The 17,171-nt window shown below is 46.2% G+C and overlaps 1 protein-coding gene across 1 annotated transcript in view; it reads right to left on the reverse strand.

Moving 5' to 3' along the window:
- The window catches only part of LOC108503772 (serine protease inhibitor Kazal-type 5-like), a 15,301-nt gene extending 12,256 nt beyond the window's left edge, over positions 1–3,045 (reverse strand). Inside the window, exon 1 of the mRNA XM_017828075.1 lies at positions 3,004–3,045. Coding sequence (XP_017683564.1) covers positions 3,004–3,045 — 42 coding nt within the window. The remainder of the gene's footprint in view (positions 1–3,003) is intronic.
- Positions 3,046–17,171: the final 14,126 nt, after the last annotated feature.

Genomic DNA, 17,171 nt, shown 5'->3' on the forward strand with positions numbered 1-17,171 from the left:
CATCTTGCCTAATGCCTTGGAACCACCTCTGCTGGCAACCACCACATCAAGATGGTTCCCTGTCCAAGATACCCAATTATGCACCCACCCTGGGCTGTACTCTGCTGCAAGAGCAGTTACAAGTCTCACCCATCTCCTGTGTGCAGCTTGGGAGGTACCTCATCCACACACATCCCATGGAAGAACACGGTTTATGACACTGGACAAAGCTCTTTGCCCTCATGCCCTCCTGTGACCAAAATCCAGGTGCTGATCAGCCAACAAGCCAGTCAGCCTCATGCCAAATAGAGTTTCTGGACTGCAATAGCCACATGCCTCAGAGTTCCCCTGTTTGAACCTTCTGCTGCTGCAGCTCTCAGGTGAGAACTCAAGAGAAACAAGTTTAGGTCACTTGAAATCCCACTGTCACTAGAGGTACCCACAATCTACAACACAGTCTCTTCCCTTCAGCCAGGACAAGCTCCCTGAGCCCAAAGCAGAGTCTGCCCCAGTGTGAAGTCCTTCCCAAGAGGCTGCTCAATTCCCACTGTGGTGCTGGGTGTGCAACCCATCTGCTGACCCTTCACAACACCTGGCTGCATCCCTGCAAATGCTGCAGTGGAGGGTGTTAACTCCCATCCTGGTGCACTACTCCCTCTCTGGCAACTCACCAAGGAGGATGAACCGCTCGAGTCCAGGAGAGGAATGATGGGAACTTCCCAATTTCATCCACCTCTGAGAATCAGGTGCACAGTGAGTGCTCTGCATCCTAGAGCACAGGAAGCCTCAGCAAAAATCATTTCAGAAACACATCTGGAGCACAGCAGCAGTCTTTACTGAAGAATAAAACAGACTCAAAAAAACCCCAGAATTCTGTGTTAAGTGAACCTAGTATATCAAAAGGAAAGAAAGGGGATAAACTTAATTTGGAACAATTGATTTGCAAATCTCTGTGCACTAACAGCATTTAAGAACTTTCCCTAAGTCCAGCATCTGCTGCAACCTCCTCTGGACCCAGCGCCTCATAAGTTACACTCTTCCCTGTCTCCAGGTTTCCTTTCTTGCCAAAATCCACCATTTTAGTTCTGATCTGAAAGTCACAGAATGTATCTTGGGTTATGGACTGTCTGACATGCCACTTGTACATCCTCCAGCACAGAAAGCTCCTGGGTCTCCTTGTCACACCTGCAATGCCATGGCAGCAATTCCCAGCCCCCTGTGCTTGAACCAGAGCATGAGCCTCATCTTTGCAACCCTTCCCAGGCCATGAGCCACCATGACATGTAGCTGACTGTCCTGGACAGGCCTTTGCCACTGCTGATGTGGCTTGACAGTGCCAGGGAGGAGGGGGAAATGAATCAGGAAGTGAGCAACAGCAAGAGGTGTAGGTCCAAAAGGCAACTTTGGAAGATCACAATAATAGCATGTAACACATACCATCTTCAAAGGACTAATGAATCCCTACAAGGTTCCCCTATTATTATTTGCATTTCATAGATGAATACATTAAGATGCAGAAGGCTGCATTATCCTCTGGGTCACACCTAATTCAGTCTATTCATCCCTGGTCTTATATTGGAACTCATCCCTGTGGTGCGAGAGATCCTCCCATGAGTCAAAACAACAATGCTATCTCTCGGGCAAGCCTGGTACAGGACTCACTAGTGTGTTTAGGGTCTGATTTGCACACCACACCAGACTGACTGGTCCTATTGATTTCTCCTGACCTTGAAAACTGATTAACTTATCAATTCTCCTTCCCTCCCATCAGGCTGAGCAGTACAAGCAGCTCTGGCTTACTGCTGGCTTGATTTTTTTTTTAAATGTACTTTTTCCTCTAGATGTGAAATACAAGACAGAAGAACCCTGGGGAGAGATGCATCTGAGTGTGTAACACAACATCCAGTCTCATTCCACCCACCAGTCTCAGTCAGGCTGTGGAAAGGTCCCACCTTCCAGCCAGGAGCTTCCCTGCAGCTCAACAACTTTTGTTCGCAGAAGAATAAAGCTGCCCTGGGAAACAATGCTCGCTGGGAGAGCAAAGCTGCTCCCCGAGCTATAACTGATGCCATGTGGGGCTGGGGATGCTGGAACCAGTCTCTGCATTCAGAGGGAGATCCAGCATCGAAGCAACAAGCTCTCCCTGCTGTCTCTGAGGAAGCAGCCTGCCATTCCTACTGTCAACACTTCCCAGGGCAGTATTTGCTCATTGAAAATTGTGAGGCTGGAGATGGCAGGAGTTGGGTTTTGATCTACAAGGCCTCAGTAAATAACATCTGCATCCATAGCAAAGCACCACGACATCCCGTTGGAACTGCCAAGGACTTTCAGCCTCTGAAGGCCACCAAGATCTGTGCTTTAATAGTCCTTACCAGAGCCAGCTGATTTCACCGCTGGTATAACAGTATTTGTACCTTAGATAAGGGTAATCAAAATCTCATCATTCAGGGTGTAAACTGATCGCCTGCAGGGGTTAGAAAGGAATTTTACTTCATGTGTAGCATTGCATAACTGCCTGGATTCACTGTGGGTATTCTCCAGCCTCTGCTGAGCACCAGCTGTGGACCACAGCTAGAAGTAAAGCATGGCACACCGGCTGGAAACCCAGAGTGGTCATGCAAAAAAACACAGTCCTATTGTTTGGGAACAAAGTAGAAATTTTTCTGACTCTGGCTTCAACTCACACATGGAAATGAAAGACAATGACTGTCACTGGGCTACTGAAACAGCAGAATTTCAAGAGAGGAAGAAAAATCTGTCCTGAGATCATTTTCCTGTGGACGGTAAGGAGAGTGCCAGGAGAGCACAGTGCACAAAGGATTATGCAATAACCTGCCTGCCAGTAAGGACGGAGCCCCTCCATGCCACCCAACAACCCTCACCCCCAACCACCCCCACCTGAACAGCAAGTGACAAGAACATAGTGTTTCTCTCTCTGCAAAATTATTATTTATGTTTTATCAGCAGCCAAGGCTCTATAGTGCTGGAATCGACCACAGGGTGTGGTGGCCTAAGTGCCCGTACCCATGGCTGCAGTGACAGCAGGAGGCCAAAAACACGCCCCATGTGGGCGTTGGTTGCTCGTAGATTATAGTATCACCCCGCCCCGCTCTCCTAATTGCTCTGTGAAACTGATCTCTGCCCTATCCCATAACCAGCCTGATGCAGGTGCCTTGAGCCAGAGTGTGATCCCCCAAGGCACCAGCGGTTCCTCTACAAGAGCCCACAGGAAGATTAGATCCCAGTTTTCCTTGCTATGTAGAAGGTAACTGAGAATAAGGCATTTCTGTGCATGCACATGATAGAAAGCCAGTGTCATTGCTAGAGGCATCTTCTGCCATGGATTGCAACTGGAACTGCAACTCAGTGGGGATAGTTTCCAAAGAAAACCATCAACTTTTCACACACACAACAACAACAAACACCAACAACAACTACAACCTAAAGTAAATACATTTTCATGAAAACTATGGATTTTCCATAAATTTGACTTTCCAATACCTAAAGTGATGCTACAAGAAAGCTGGAGAAGAACTTTTTACAAGGGCATACAGTGATAGAACAAAGGAGAAGTGACTTTAAACTGAAAGAGCTTAGGTTAGATATTAGGAAGAAATTGTTCACTATGAGAGTGGCAGGACACTGGCACAGGTTGCCTGGAGAAGTTGTGGCTGCCCCATCCTTGAAGTGTTCAAGGCCAGGTTGGATGGGGCTCAGAACAACCTGGTGTAGGGGAAGGTGTCCCTGCCCACAGCAGGGAGGTGGAACTGGATGATCTTTAAGGTTCCTTCCAACTCAAACCATTCCATGACTCTGTGGTCTTCTGTTTCTCCTTCCATATCCCCCAAATTTAGGGGAGAGCATACAAGTGATATGAATATTTGCATTTGATCAAACCCCCCTATTTTTAAATTGAAAGCTGCACAATATCTTCAAGGCACCCATCACTATTCAGTCACTGTACTACCTTCCCCCAGTGTGCTGGTGATGTGGCAGTACCTAGGAAAGAGGAGACTTGTCCTTTTATGTGAGATGTAAAAAGGTTTAAACACATTTCTTTGTGAAATGGAGGCACACTGCCAAACAGCGTCATTACATTCAATAGCATCATTCTGGTTGCTGAAAGAATAGTTCAGCCTTAAAGATAATGGCACAGCCCTTGATGCTGCAGAGAGGAATCACCAGAAATGCACTGGGATGTTGAGGAATCACTTCAGGTCTAACACACTTAAAGCACTTCAATTTAGTCCTCACTCACACACCAAAGCCCAAGTTTCATGCATTCAATATGTAACCCTGGAGTCTGCTCCTCTGTGCTGTGGTCAAGTACTGCAGAGTACGTGTCTGCAAACACTAAATTCCTTGCAAGTTTGTACCTGATTTTCAGCTAATACACTCACTACTGACCTAATACTCCCTGTGCTTTGGTGGGAGTGCTTGCCAGGCCCTTTCTGGCAGCAGCACTAGGATACCATGACAGATTCCAGCTTGCATGGTTTCTCCTGCACACAAACATGACACTCATGACACAGAACTGTTATCCCTGAAGCAGGAATGTGCTCACCATGGGAAGTCCTGAGGCTTGCCTTGTTACATTTAATTACCTGTGGCTTTTGGCTTGCATTTAAAAACAATTTCACAAAACACACTTGCCTGTGCATATATATCCAACTCAATAAGCATCCCATTGCACCTGGATCAGCAGGAAAATGGTGGAGGAGATCAGCTAACAAATGCCTGATGACTACAGTGGGAATCAATATGTCCACCAGCAATAACTGATTAGGAAATTAGTTACCAGGAGAGACATGTGCCAGACAACAGCATCCCAGACCTGAAACAAGGCCAGTGAAAGACCTGAATCAGTGCTATTTCAGCTTTTTTAAAGAATATCTAGATCATGGTCCAGCCCTTTTCATCACCAGTTAGTGCCTGGCAGAAGGGTAAAACCTCAAATACACAGCAGAGTAGCCCAGCTCCTGTTAATGTGTACCTTGTCCCAAAACATCTGATGTTTTGGCTGAAAACACACCAGGTGTTTGCCCATGATGGTACAAAAACCACAAAATAGTCCTTCCTGGTGGATCGAGATCTGTGGTTCCTTATAGGGCTAGGATTGCATTCATCCTGTGTTTCCCAACTGAAAACAAGGCCATAATCCAATATCTGGGCTGCAGGAACAGAGCCTTCTGAATAGGATTTAGTAAATTTGCATAAAGCTTATATTTGCAACTCTTACAGGAGCTGATTATGAAGCTGAGAATGCAACACTCCAGCTGTTGCATGTGAGCACATCTGTACAAGTGTGAGCACACTTCAGGATGTGAACCAAAAAATATCTCCCCTTTGCAGCACTGAAACGGAGAGCCCAGTGACAGACAGAGCCCTGGGGCTGGGGAGCAGGGACTGAGTTGCTGCCTCAGGAATACCCCCTTCATTTCCTTACAGCAAGGTACGTCTTTTACATTTGCAGATCCCTTTTCCTTTCTGAATCTGTTGCATGAACACTTGATCCTGGTGGTTACCTCTCCCACCATCCAGCTGCATTCACTGCAGAGGTTCATCCTTCCGTGAGTTCCTGCCTGTCCAGGTCTGACCTCCCTTCACTGGCTCAGGACTGGATGCAGCAAACAACTACCAGTGCCCAAATGCTATTTTCACTTTGCATTCATTGTGTACATGTCTGGTCCATGGGCTGTTGGCTGGTGTGCTGACTTGAGGAGACACACTTTGCCCCGTCAAGCATAGTTGGAGATGCCATGGAGCCTGCTTCCAAGGATATAGATACACCCATGATTCATTCTAGCATTAGCACTGCACTGCCTCCACGGAGCACAGAAGTGGAAAGGACCTCCTGGGTCATCAAGTTCATCACTGTCATCACTAGTAACCACATCACTAGATCAATTAGGACCTGTTTGATTGGCCTATCACAGCTAATGGGCTCCTCCATCTGGCAGAGGAATAATAGGATCCAAGGGCTGGGAGCCACAACAAGGTGATGCCAGGCTGGAATCAAGGGGTGACCATTTAACGGTGCTTGGGTCCATTCAGGGAAAGAGCAGTCCAGGACATCCCATGTCACCCACAAGTTTTCAGACTAGCCTGTATATTGTGCCAAGATTATTTTATCCAGTGGCTTTCTGCCCCAAACCCATGAGTCTGGGAATTTCCAGACAGCTGCTGCATGGTTTGTGAGAAGTAGCGAAGAAAAGCAGTTATACAAGAATACACTTACTAAAGTTTGGCTGAGGTTTTGGTGGTTTTTTGTGGGTTTTGTTGGTGTTGTTTTTTGGGATTTTAAGGAATTATGCCTTCCCTGAGAAACACTCAAAGGAAAAAACAAGCTGAAAGATGAGGTTAAAAAAAAAAAAAAAAAAAAGACCAATGCTCTGAGCAAAACAAGAACTAATTCTTAAGCATCCTCTGGCTGCAGCTAGCTGGTTTAAATCCCACCCTAAATGCTATGCCTATCATCAGGTTTACAAAAGCACACAGTTAAATGGAATTTATTGTTTGTTTTCATAATAATGGAAAAATACCATATCTATATGCCGTAGGCTTTTTCCCACATGCTTTTGAAGATGCCCTCCTAGAGATTAGACTGACATCTAAGATAATTAACATATCTTCAGGCTGGAGATTTAATTAATAACAAACAAATATGTCTCCCATATTTATTAAAAAGCCTGGGCAATCTCTATTCTAATATTTTCTCCTAACTGAACATGTATACACTGCACCATGATTATAGTGGTGCTAGGATTCACTTTCTGTTCACTATCAATTCCAGAAAAAAATTACAAAAAAAAAAAAAAAAAAAAAAAACAAAAGTGGGGGGGAGTTAAAATTTCAGGCAAAATAAGATGTTTTCCTTCATTCTTGAGATTTTCTATACTCCACATTTCACGTAAAACCAAAATATCTCACTTAAATGATGCAAATCACTGCAACGACTGCAAATCATTGCAACATCCCAGACACATACAAAAATAAACATTTTCATTCCATGGAGCTATGTTTCAGGCTTGTGTGGGATGCTTAGACTATGTAATTTAGTGGAATTACCCAGGATTGACAGCACATTCTATACAAGGGATCCTGAATTCATGGCAAGAATCTGATTAAGAGGATTTTGAATCCCTAAATGACAGGACATGAATTCACCTTGCCACTGAGCAATAAGATAAGCAATTAAGTTCTGCTCAGGAGTGGAAGACAACCCTATCATTTCTTGGAGAATATTTGTAGGATCTCTCAAAAAGGAACACAGTTGAAAAGGTGCAAAAATCCTATAAAAAGAAACAAGTCTAAGCATTTACACCTGACTACAGCACATTTCAAGGGAATAACTTACTCAGTCTATACCTGTTTAGTGGACATCCAAAGGCCTTTTCTAGATGAAGAACTCATGGTTTGGTCCCCATGGTCACCACCAATGCAGGATGGAGAGAATAATCTTGTAGGCAATATTCAGCTAAAGACCAGGACCAACTCAGTAACGTGCTCAGAAATGCTTCCCCAAGTGCCCTAAAATTAAGTCCAGAGTCACCCCAAGGTACAGAGTGTAGTACCTTGAGGACAGGCTTGAATAGGTAGAGCCTATACAGTAAAGCTATAAGTATTAAAGCAAATGAAAATGGATCAAGGTTACTGGTACAAAAAGAAGGTCCTTTAAACTAAATATTGTAGGAAAGCCAACAGTTTGACAAGACGTGGCTCGGGAAAAGGCAGTCTCCAGTGGAGATATCACGAAGATCTTGTATCCTTAAAGAAAAGGATAGGAGAGAAGCCAAAAACAGTCAGGGAAGAAACAGCAGGCTGCACCCCAGCAGGCATCACTCCCAGGACTGCGGAGAGACAACAGGACAGGACACAATGTATGCATTTCTATCGAAGCAAGGCTAAAAAGCCGGGTGAGTGAACCCGTACTTGATTTCAGTACCTTGATTTCAGATGGGGCTATTAACATAACCAGCACCTCAGAAACCTGGGGAAGGGGGGAAGAAAGCAGCAGAACATGGTAATTAGTGGATACAAATCAAACAGGAATGAGAGCAGGCTGTGCAGGTGGAGAAGCTGAGCATCAAAGGAGCCAGGCGTTAAGGCACACATTAAGGAGAGCTTATCAAAAGGCACAGCCAAGTTAACTATATCAACAAGTTCCACGGAATCCCTAGGACTGCAGTCCCATGCCCAGACATAATAGTGTTAGTTATTCCATGGTCCACCCACCCAGAACAGGGCAACAACTGCAAAGCCTTCAGTGAGACGAGTGAGGGTGTGATGGCTATAGGCAGAGACAAGCATAAGCAACAGAAGATGTCCATCTCCCTGTACAGGTGGGATCACTGTCAGGAGGGAACATGTCTACATTTAAAATGGGAAGTTACTGCTCCCTCCAGCAGTAATTTATGACCTCTGACACAAGAGCCTCTTCATCAGCACATCCTGAGCATCACCCAGGAACAGTGGATTTGATTTCAAGTATATTGCCAGGGGCTCTTTGCACCTTAAAACTGACAGTCTTGAGGGCAGCCTTGCAAACCTGCTACTGTAAGTTTAACTTGATGAGGGAACTGCCTAAACACACACATGCTTATTCAAAGAAAATTAAAAACGAAAAGCCAGTAAGGAAAAACACACCCAGGAGGTGGGAAGACCATTTGAAGAAGTCATTAGAGTAAAAGTGTATTGCTTAAGGGAAAAATTCAGAATAAAATCTAGTACGCTTAAAGTGAGACAATTAACATTAAAATGGGACTAAGGAGAAGCACTGTCCAAATAATAAAAACATAAAAAGAAAGACTAAAATGTAAAATCTGCAGCTGTGCCAAAATACACCAAAGACAGGGAAGAGTTTTCCAAATCACAGGCACTAATAACAAAACACATTGATGAGTCCTTGATCACAGGGCTAAGGGAGGCTCCAAGTAAGATAACACCATTGTAGAAAAGCTAAATTAACTCTTATTCACAATAAACTGATCAATCTTGGTAACACAGAGCAACAGTCAGGGATTAAATCCCCCCCAGCAGAACTGAGGTGCTCAAATATGGAGTGACCCAGCTCAAGCTCCATACTGCACTTTGGGGGAAAGGGAGGAAAATTTATATAAACAGAGTGAGGAAGCACACAGAGAGAAGTGAGACTGTGCAAGACTCACCACAGGTTTTGGGAAGGCAAGTCCTGCCTTAGCAGTCCATCTGAGTCCCCCAAAGTGTGGACAGGCAATGGCACTGCTTGACACGAACTTCTGTTTCTAATGAACCAGTTTCAAGACTGTAAGGTGCCATAAAATGAAGGAGCAGTTTCTTTGAGTTAAAAATGGAAACAGTAATAAGAGGTCAGCTCTCCCAGTGTAGGTGAGACCCAACAGGCATCTCTGTAGCTCAGCTTTTTATAAATTACTCTGAAAAGGCAATTAGCAAAGGGACAAATGGAATGATTCAAGAGAGTTCAAAGCTTCAAGTCAACTGAGAGAAAAGCACAAGTCACTCAGGAAACAGTGTCTGGGCAAGAAAGCAGCAGACAAATTTCAATGTTGAAAAACACTAGGGGGAAAAGCTTGCTATGCTCTACCTGCACATTACAGCTCCACATTAGCCATAGCTGCCAGGGGGTGTATTAAGGAGTTCTGTGGCTAAGGTCACAAATAAATGTCACTTCATTGTTGAGCAGCAATCAGAAAGGTTTAGCACCTGATAGGAACTGTTAGGAAACAGAGAGAGTGTAAAACAAATTATTTCTATCCTGCTGCCATGACTGCTGGGTCTGCTCAGTTGCATCATTCTGCACAATTGTGGCACTGTGGCCTTTCTCATCATCGTCACAACAGGGATGTAGGGAGCTAGAACAGGCACAGAGAGCCCCTCTCCTGACCACAGAGAGGAGCAGAAATGGGAAAGGCTTTTGTCTCAACTCACAGCAACTCTTGTGGCGGAAAACAGGCTACAGAGGGGGTATGGTCATGAGAGTCCACAAAATCAGGAGGAACCCAAAGAAAATAAAGAGTAGCCATTGTTCAGGATTACTCATAGCAGTAGAATTAAGGCATACTCAATAAATTATCATATAGTAGGTTTAAACAAACAAAGGGAAGTTTTTTTCCCCTCCCCATACGATGTAATTGCACTGTGGAACTCATCGCCCCGGGATGTTGTGGATGCCAAACACATCAAGAGAGTCAAAAGTCAATTAAAGAAATTCATGGACTGGTCCATCAGTGGCTATTAAACATGATGATGGAGATGCAGCCTCTGGCTGACAAGTCTCTAAACCACATGAAGCTTTATCACAGGAAGATTTACTTTGTGATTGCCCTGTTTGTTCCCCTCAGCCAACCATGATCAGATCCAGAACCCAGGTACAGGAGTTATTCCAAGCTGCTCACATCAAATCAGAGCCTCCACCATTCTCAGGTCCCACCACATGCCAGCTCTGGTCTAGAAATCTGGACTGCCTCTTTGGCCCTGTCCTGAAGTGACACTAAATCTCTTAAACACAGGGTGGATTGCCAATGTCTTAGGCTAAAATTTTGGGCTTTAAACCTCAGGAGATTCCTAGGACATGAAATCCAAAATCACACCCAGATGTCAGTCCTTTGTTTGGATGTCGTGATTTATACTGTGAGTGACACTTCCTCTTCTGTCTCCCTAACAATGACAAAACAAAGACCTATAAACAAAACCTGGCTCCAGATGTTCTTTTGCCCTCATTAGCGACCAGCTTGGCTAATACTATTTCATCAGCCCTTTGTTTCAGGGTGGTAAGCCAACATCAGCAACTCAAGGACACTTTGATGGGCTCCCCCCACTTGGGATGCAACAAATTCCCAGGACACTCCTGCCCAATACTCACTACAATAACAAGCACAGGGCTGGATTACTGCCCTCGACAATGTTTGGTACGTGGAAAAACTTGTGCTTGCTAATTACCACGATTGCTCCATAAAAATCCCCCTCGGGCAGCCACGTGCAATCCTGGTGAGCTGCAGCCCTGCCCTCGGCAGCAGCCCAGGTGGAGATGGAGTTTCCTCTTTGAAGAGCCTCCCCAGCATCAGAGGTGTCCCACCCACTTGCCAGATCTATTCCTAGACATATCAGCTTCTATTTATTTTCCCCACTGACTCTTACACCAGTGCAAAGAGACAATGTTGAGAGTCAGTCAGACCAGACACATAAGTAGGCTACAAAACAAAGATTTTTCCTCTTCCTTTGAAGCCTACTATCCATTATTTTTGATAAGAGGTGTAGCAGATTTATTTCCCTGGTTTGAGCATTCCTAAGCCTCTTTACTAAACCTGGCAGCGAGAACCTCAAAGCAGATGCCAAACCCTGCAATCTTTTTATGTGTGGTAGAAATAATCCCTTTTCCCAGTGCCTGAGAGAGCTGAACCCTGACATCCACACAAGCCGCTGATGGACCAGCACTTGGGAGGCAAAGCAGAGCCAGCAACAGGGTCTCTTCTCCCCAGAGACCTTCTCTCTGCAGCCAACCAACAACCACACACTTTGCTTTTGTCTGGGCTCCAACTACACTCTTGGGCCAAGGCTGACAAGAGATACACAAATCTGACCATAAAGCCCATCACATCTCCCTGTGCAAGGTCTCTACAGGGAAATGTGGGCAGTTCCTTCCTAACAAAGGATCCTTCCTCCTCCTTCTCCTGTAATTTCACTTCTACCTTTAGATGCTTTGTGAATTGAAACATGGAGCTCAAAGAAACCTTTGTAGCAGGGCAATCCAGCTTCCAAAGCCACCTCCACTCCCAGATAAACATGGACCAAGCTAACAAGGTCCTTTTGGCTGGCTGGCTGCCTTGGACTGATGAAGTCTAAGTACGTGAGTCACAACACCAAATCCCAAAGCCAAATCCCCAGTACCAAGGTAAATGCAGACATTTTGAACCAGATCAAGCTCCAAAGGCAGAGGTAAGCTAATCATAAAAGGAATAAATCAAGGGGAAATACTTGGCACTTCATTTTTTGGCAGGGAGGGGCTAAACAACTTTTACTTTGGAGGAATAAGGAGTGAAAGAGGGAAGATTCACTTTCACTCCACTCCCAGGATGCCCAAGGACTTTCACATCCCTGCACAGAGAACAGCTGCTGTATGTCTTTACATCTCACAATGATAGATTCCTCATTTAAAAATAAATCAGTGCAGCCTGGGATGGATGCCAACACATTTCCCCCAGTTTTCCCACATCCTACATTTTAAAGGCAGCTGATGAGCTCCATCCTTTCTGAGCCCTCATCCTTCCTTTAATAACTCCCCATGTTCCCATTAAAACCAGTGCATTGCCCTCCTCACCCTTAAATTTCCCCAGAGCTGTAGCTCCCTGGTTTGGCTGCTGTCGTTCAGTTTTGCATCACATTGTGTAACTGCTTCAACAGCACTAACAGGCTTTTGGTAACTTTTCTCCCCACACAGCACCACTGAACCCTGTGTGTACCAGGTCTAAAAAACCACCTCTACTGGGTTTATCCATCTTCAAAATTACTGCCACATCAATCACTTGTGAAAGTGTCTTAAAGTTAAAATCAATAGTTTAGGGGCAGTTGGAATTGTCACTTATTCTTCGCATATTGATCTTGACCTTCAGGTTGATATTGTTCCCTAAAATTTAAAGAAAGGGACCCAAGTGTGCAAACAGGGTGCCCAAGCACACCATGTTGTGCAACACAGAGACTATCAGATGTGGGATCTCATTACACCCTCTGCCTCCCACTCCGGTTGTGTTCCCTTGTTACCTCTTATTTCAAATTAGACTGAAAGCTCGTCATGCCAGCGGCAGTGGCTCCCTGTGGCACCACTGCAGCAAACAGGATTAATAAGCAAGACTAAAGACCGCTCTGGAAAGCTAGGAAAAAAACCAAAGAGATGTTGGAAGGTCTCTGCCCCTGCCCTGAATAAGGAACTCTCAAGATGCTTGAATAACTTCAGGACATCCATGAACTTGACTTCTCTATCATGAGTTTCATTTTTCACTTCTAGCCTCAGCACTTCACAAATTAGGTGAACCTAAGTGAAAAGATTCTTTGCATGGTCTGAGATTTTTTTTTATGTTCTGGTTCATCAGCATAGCTCAAAGATTTAACTAGTCCGTTCAAACTGGGTCATTTGTGTGGTAGACAACAGGGCACACTCAGCAAGCAGGGGATAAGGATTTTAGTGGCAAGAAAACAATCAGACTGTCCTTTGTCAGCAGGCTGCTCTGTCCTAGTCCAGGATCTCACACCCTCCAAAGCATGGTTCTGTCATTGCTTTACTCCCCTGACTTCTGTTTTAGGACCTACCTTTGGAATTAAGCTATCCCTCCCACAATAACAGCTGGTTCTGCCATTGCTTTACTCCCCTGACTTCTGTTTTAGGACCTACCTTTGGAATTAAGCTATCCCTCCCACAATAACAGCTGGCTGGGGAGGTGCTCTCTGATCAGCTTCCCACCTAACTGCACACAGAGCCCCCCTTCCATTAGGTCACACAAAGATGTGCCATTTAGGCATCTGGCCATCAATTTCCAGGGGCTTTACACCAACTGAACCACTTTTCCCATTGCTTGAATATGCTGACCTGGGAGCACTGTCTGTTGTTTGTCAGGTGGGATACAGAGAAAGGAGGGATTTGCCACTGGCCACAAAGAAGCCAGTGCTTAAGACAAGAAGCTCTTACCTTCCCTGCAGGTGAGGCTGGTGTTCAGTTCACTGTCTCCCATCATCTCTCCACACTCATCTGCTGAGGTCTATGGTAACAGCACTGAGGTTTGGGAGAGCTCACGTTGCACAGCCATTTCACCCATCTGCAGCTGAGAGTTTCTTCACTAGACACAATTGCTGTAAAAAAAGTTTTTGGTGATAGAAATGCCTAGGCCAAAGTATAATTCTAATAGTTGAGGTTCATAACAGCAGTTCAGATGTCACCACTTCTCAGGAGGCCTTATCTCCTTTCTCCCCCTGCCCACCCTCTCTAAGAGCATCATCTCTGCAAGTCCACATCTCCCAGAACTAGCACATTATCACTGGATTTTCCTTCTACAGGACCTTCTGACAGCAAAAATAAAGCCCAAGCAGTGGTTCTGGTGATTTTTTTTCTAAGTAGGCATAGGGGGACTACCCTAATAGCAGCATATCCTTGGACAGTAGTGCTGTCTCTGATACCATGAACCTCCAGAGAAAATGGCTCTGGGGATTACAGAGGGAACATTCAGTGCCCAAATCAGCACACTCACTCACAGAAGACAAACAGCACTGGAAAGCAGAGTTGTCATTCCATGGGAAATCCTCATTTCCAAATGATTAGTTTTGCTTTTAATCATCCTCTATACAATTGGTGCTCAGGACAAGAGGACTTGAAGGCAAAATTTAACCTCCCCATCTTACTCTTTGCTTGCAGCTGTCATTACAAAAACCCACAAATGAGACCATCATATTTGCAAGCCATTTAACTTGGCATGACAGTTTTCCTGCTGGGAGGAAAGCTTCCTTGGGATGGGTGGGGTAGGGCTGTCCAGGAACAAAACCCTTTTCTACAGAAAAGGAGGAAGAAGATAGTTATGCCCTGCCTTGTCCTAAAGTTTTGGAGTGAAGGCACTTATGGCAACAGCAAACAAGTGCTCAGCAGCACTTTAGTGATGTGGTTTAAGCAGAAGAAAAAAACAAACCTTTTTTGAGCATGGAGCTAAGCAAGCCCCAGGCAGTAATGGGTACATGATGAATAATAAACCCATCTGAAGCAAGATGCGTGAGTCAACCCAGATGAAGAGTTCCTTATAGTTCCTCCCTCCCCCCGCCTTTGGCTGTTCCTTGGAAAACCCATATGCGTTATAAGGGTGCCCACAAAACAAACATTTGGCTGCTTTCTTGAAGAAACCTTGGAGAGCCCAAAACTGGTTGTGTGGGCTGAGTACTCAGCAGGGTACAGTAACCAAAGCAAAAAGAAACCTCCTCAGGGGCTGTTAGAGCATTTGGGATGGGGGAAATGGAGCAGAAATCTTTGTAGAAAAGCTATTTACATCTGTTTGACCCTCGTAAAACAGGTCCCCAAGCTCTCCCTCACTTGGAGGGATTTGGATGACAGGCTGCAGCAGCAGTTTGATCCTTCCCAGGGGAAAGGAGTGGGGCAGAGCAGCCACGGGTAACCACCAAGCACACACATCCTCTACCGCAGGCAGAGCGGTCCCACCTGCTCTGCCAGGCAGGAAGGGGACCACAGGAGGCACCCTGCAGGGACCAGGGTGCTGCCTGCAGTGCTGCCTCTTGGCTCACAGTCACAGGAGAAGCCAATGAAAGTGAAAGATACCTGAACCCTCCTCCAGACTCCACCTTGCCCCCCCCAGCCTTCTCTGACAGGCTGCTCCTCCCTAGGAGGCTATTCATCCTCTCCCACTCAAATCCCTTGATCTGCTTGCCAGGCCGCTACAGGAGGGTCTGTCTGCCCACATACTGCCAGTTACCACAGGGTTGCAGCTCAGCTCTGGGCTACCACAAGGCCAGGTGGCTTCAGGTCTGGTCTTCCCTTGCTTTTTTCCAAATTCCTGTTGGAGGTCTACAAGTTCACCCATCCCAATACCCCATGCTGGCCCCAGACCTTGAGAAAGCCAATCCCATGTACTAAGACTAAGAGTCCAAGACTTTTGCTGAAAATAGTGTAGATGCACACAAGTGACCAACCCAGCTCCTGCTGCTGGTCTGGAGCCAGGCTCACACACAGCTCACTGCCCCAGTCTGCCTCCACATTTGCTACCACCACAACCTTCCTCACCCAGATGCCAGCACCATCTCCAGGTCTCCCTGCATCACAAGTGGCACAAAGCCAGGAGGATTGTGGAGGTGGTCTGCTTGCCAGGGGCCACAGACAGCAGAGAAAGGGGATGAGAGAGACCTGACTTGCACAGTCCTACATCCAGCATTCCCCAGAAACTTTGTTCCAATGGGAAGTAGACCACAAGAGGTGGCAGATGAATGCTGATGCATCTTTACATGCTCTGTCTTTCCAGAAGGAAAGCTTCAAGTCTGGTCTCATTCAGGGCAGTGCTGGGTGTGCCAACCAGCTTGGCTGCTGGCTCTGTCCCTGTTCATCCTGCAGGACAAAGCCTTTCCCTGTCCACTACTCCAGGAAGAGAGAAAATTGGTCTAAACTCCCTCTTATTCCACTGTGGATGTCCTGCAGTACATGTACTATACAAAGGGCCTTTCCTAAGGGCTGGCACACAGACCCCAGGACTGCTCTGCCCCAAACCCAGAGCACTGGCCACTCCATGGAATCGCTCTGTTCCCTGGGGATGGACCATCCCATTGTGGCTGGGAATCCTCAGCAGGCTCATCCTCTGTCAGGCGCTCAGCACCATGAGCAGCCAAGTGAACATTGCCTCCTCCTCCTTCAGCCTGTTGAGCAACCACCAGTGGGTGGACACACACCCAGGCTAAACACAGCTCGAGTACTGCCACCCCCACCCGCCATGGCTTATACCCAGGTCACCAAACACATTCTTGCTTTGGGTGCGCTGGTTCTCATGCTCCTCCCCGGGAGGGAGCCCGTGTTACTCAACCCCACTCTACCTCTGGTTTCCCCTACACTGAACCCGGAACTAAATTTCACTCATCACAAAACATGCCGGCCCTTCTTGCCACACAGCTGTGTCCCAAGGACTGGGAGGACACAGTGCTGCCATCACTGCAGCCAGAGCTGTACCTTGCCACTTGGGCTGCAGCATGACAGCCCTTCCTGAGAGCAGGGGTGCAGGGTGGCCCAGGACTTAATAGGGAGGGAAAGGTCTCACTGCTGCAACTGCCATTGTCCCTAATCCCTGTGTTTGACACAGGTCAGCCCGTGAGGTGCCTGACACCTGAAGGACAGGAGGTTAAAGCTCACAGTGCCTCCCTAGCACAACCTTTACGTCCACATGACACACTGAGCTTTTGCAATCCTGGTTAGTACCAATCTGCCCTATTTCAACTTCAAAGCACTTCACGAACATTAACCAGTTAATCCTCTCACCACCCTACAAGGGAGGCAAGCATCTTTATTTTTATCCATTTCTCCAACAGTGAGAAGGATAGAGTTAAGCGCCTCTCCTAAGGCCATCCCTCACTGATTCCCAGCTGTCTGCACTTGCCTCCCAGCCCCAGGCTTGGGCCACCAGAGGAAGGGACAGGTACCCTTCACACAGAGGAAATGCTGCAGGAAT

This window comes from Lepidothrix coronata, unplaced genomic scaffold, assembly GCF_001604755.1.
Source record: "Lepidothrix coronata isolate B3197 unplaced genomic scaffold, Lepidothrix_coronata-1.0 Scaffold146, whole genome shotgun sequence".
Lineage (NCBI taxonomy): Eukaryota > Metazoa > Chordata > Aves > Passeriformes > Pipridae > Lepidothrix > Lepidothrix coronata.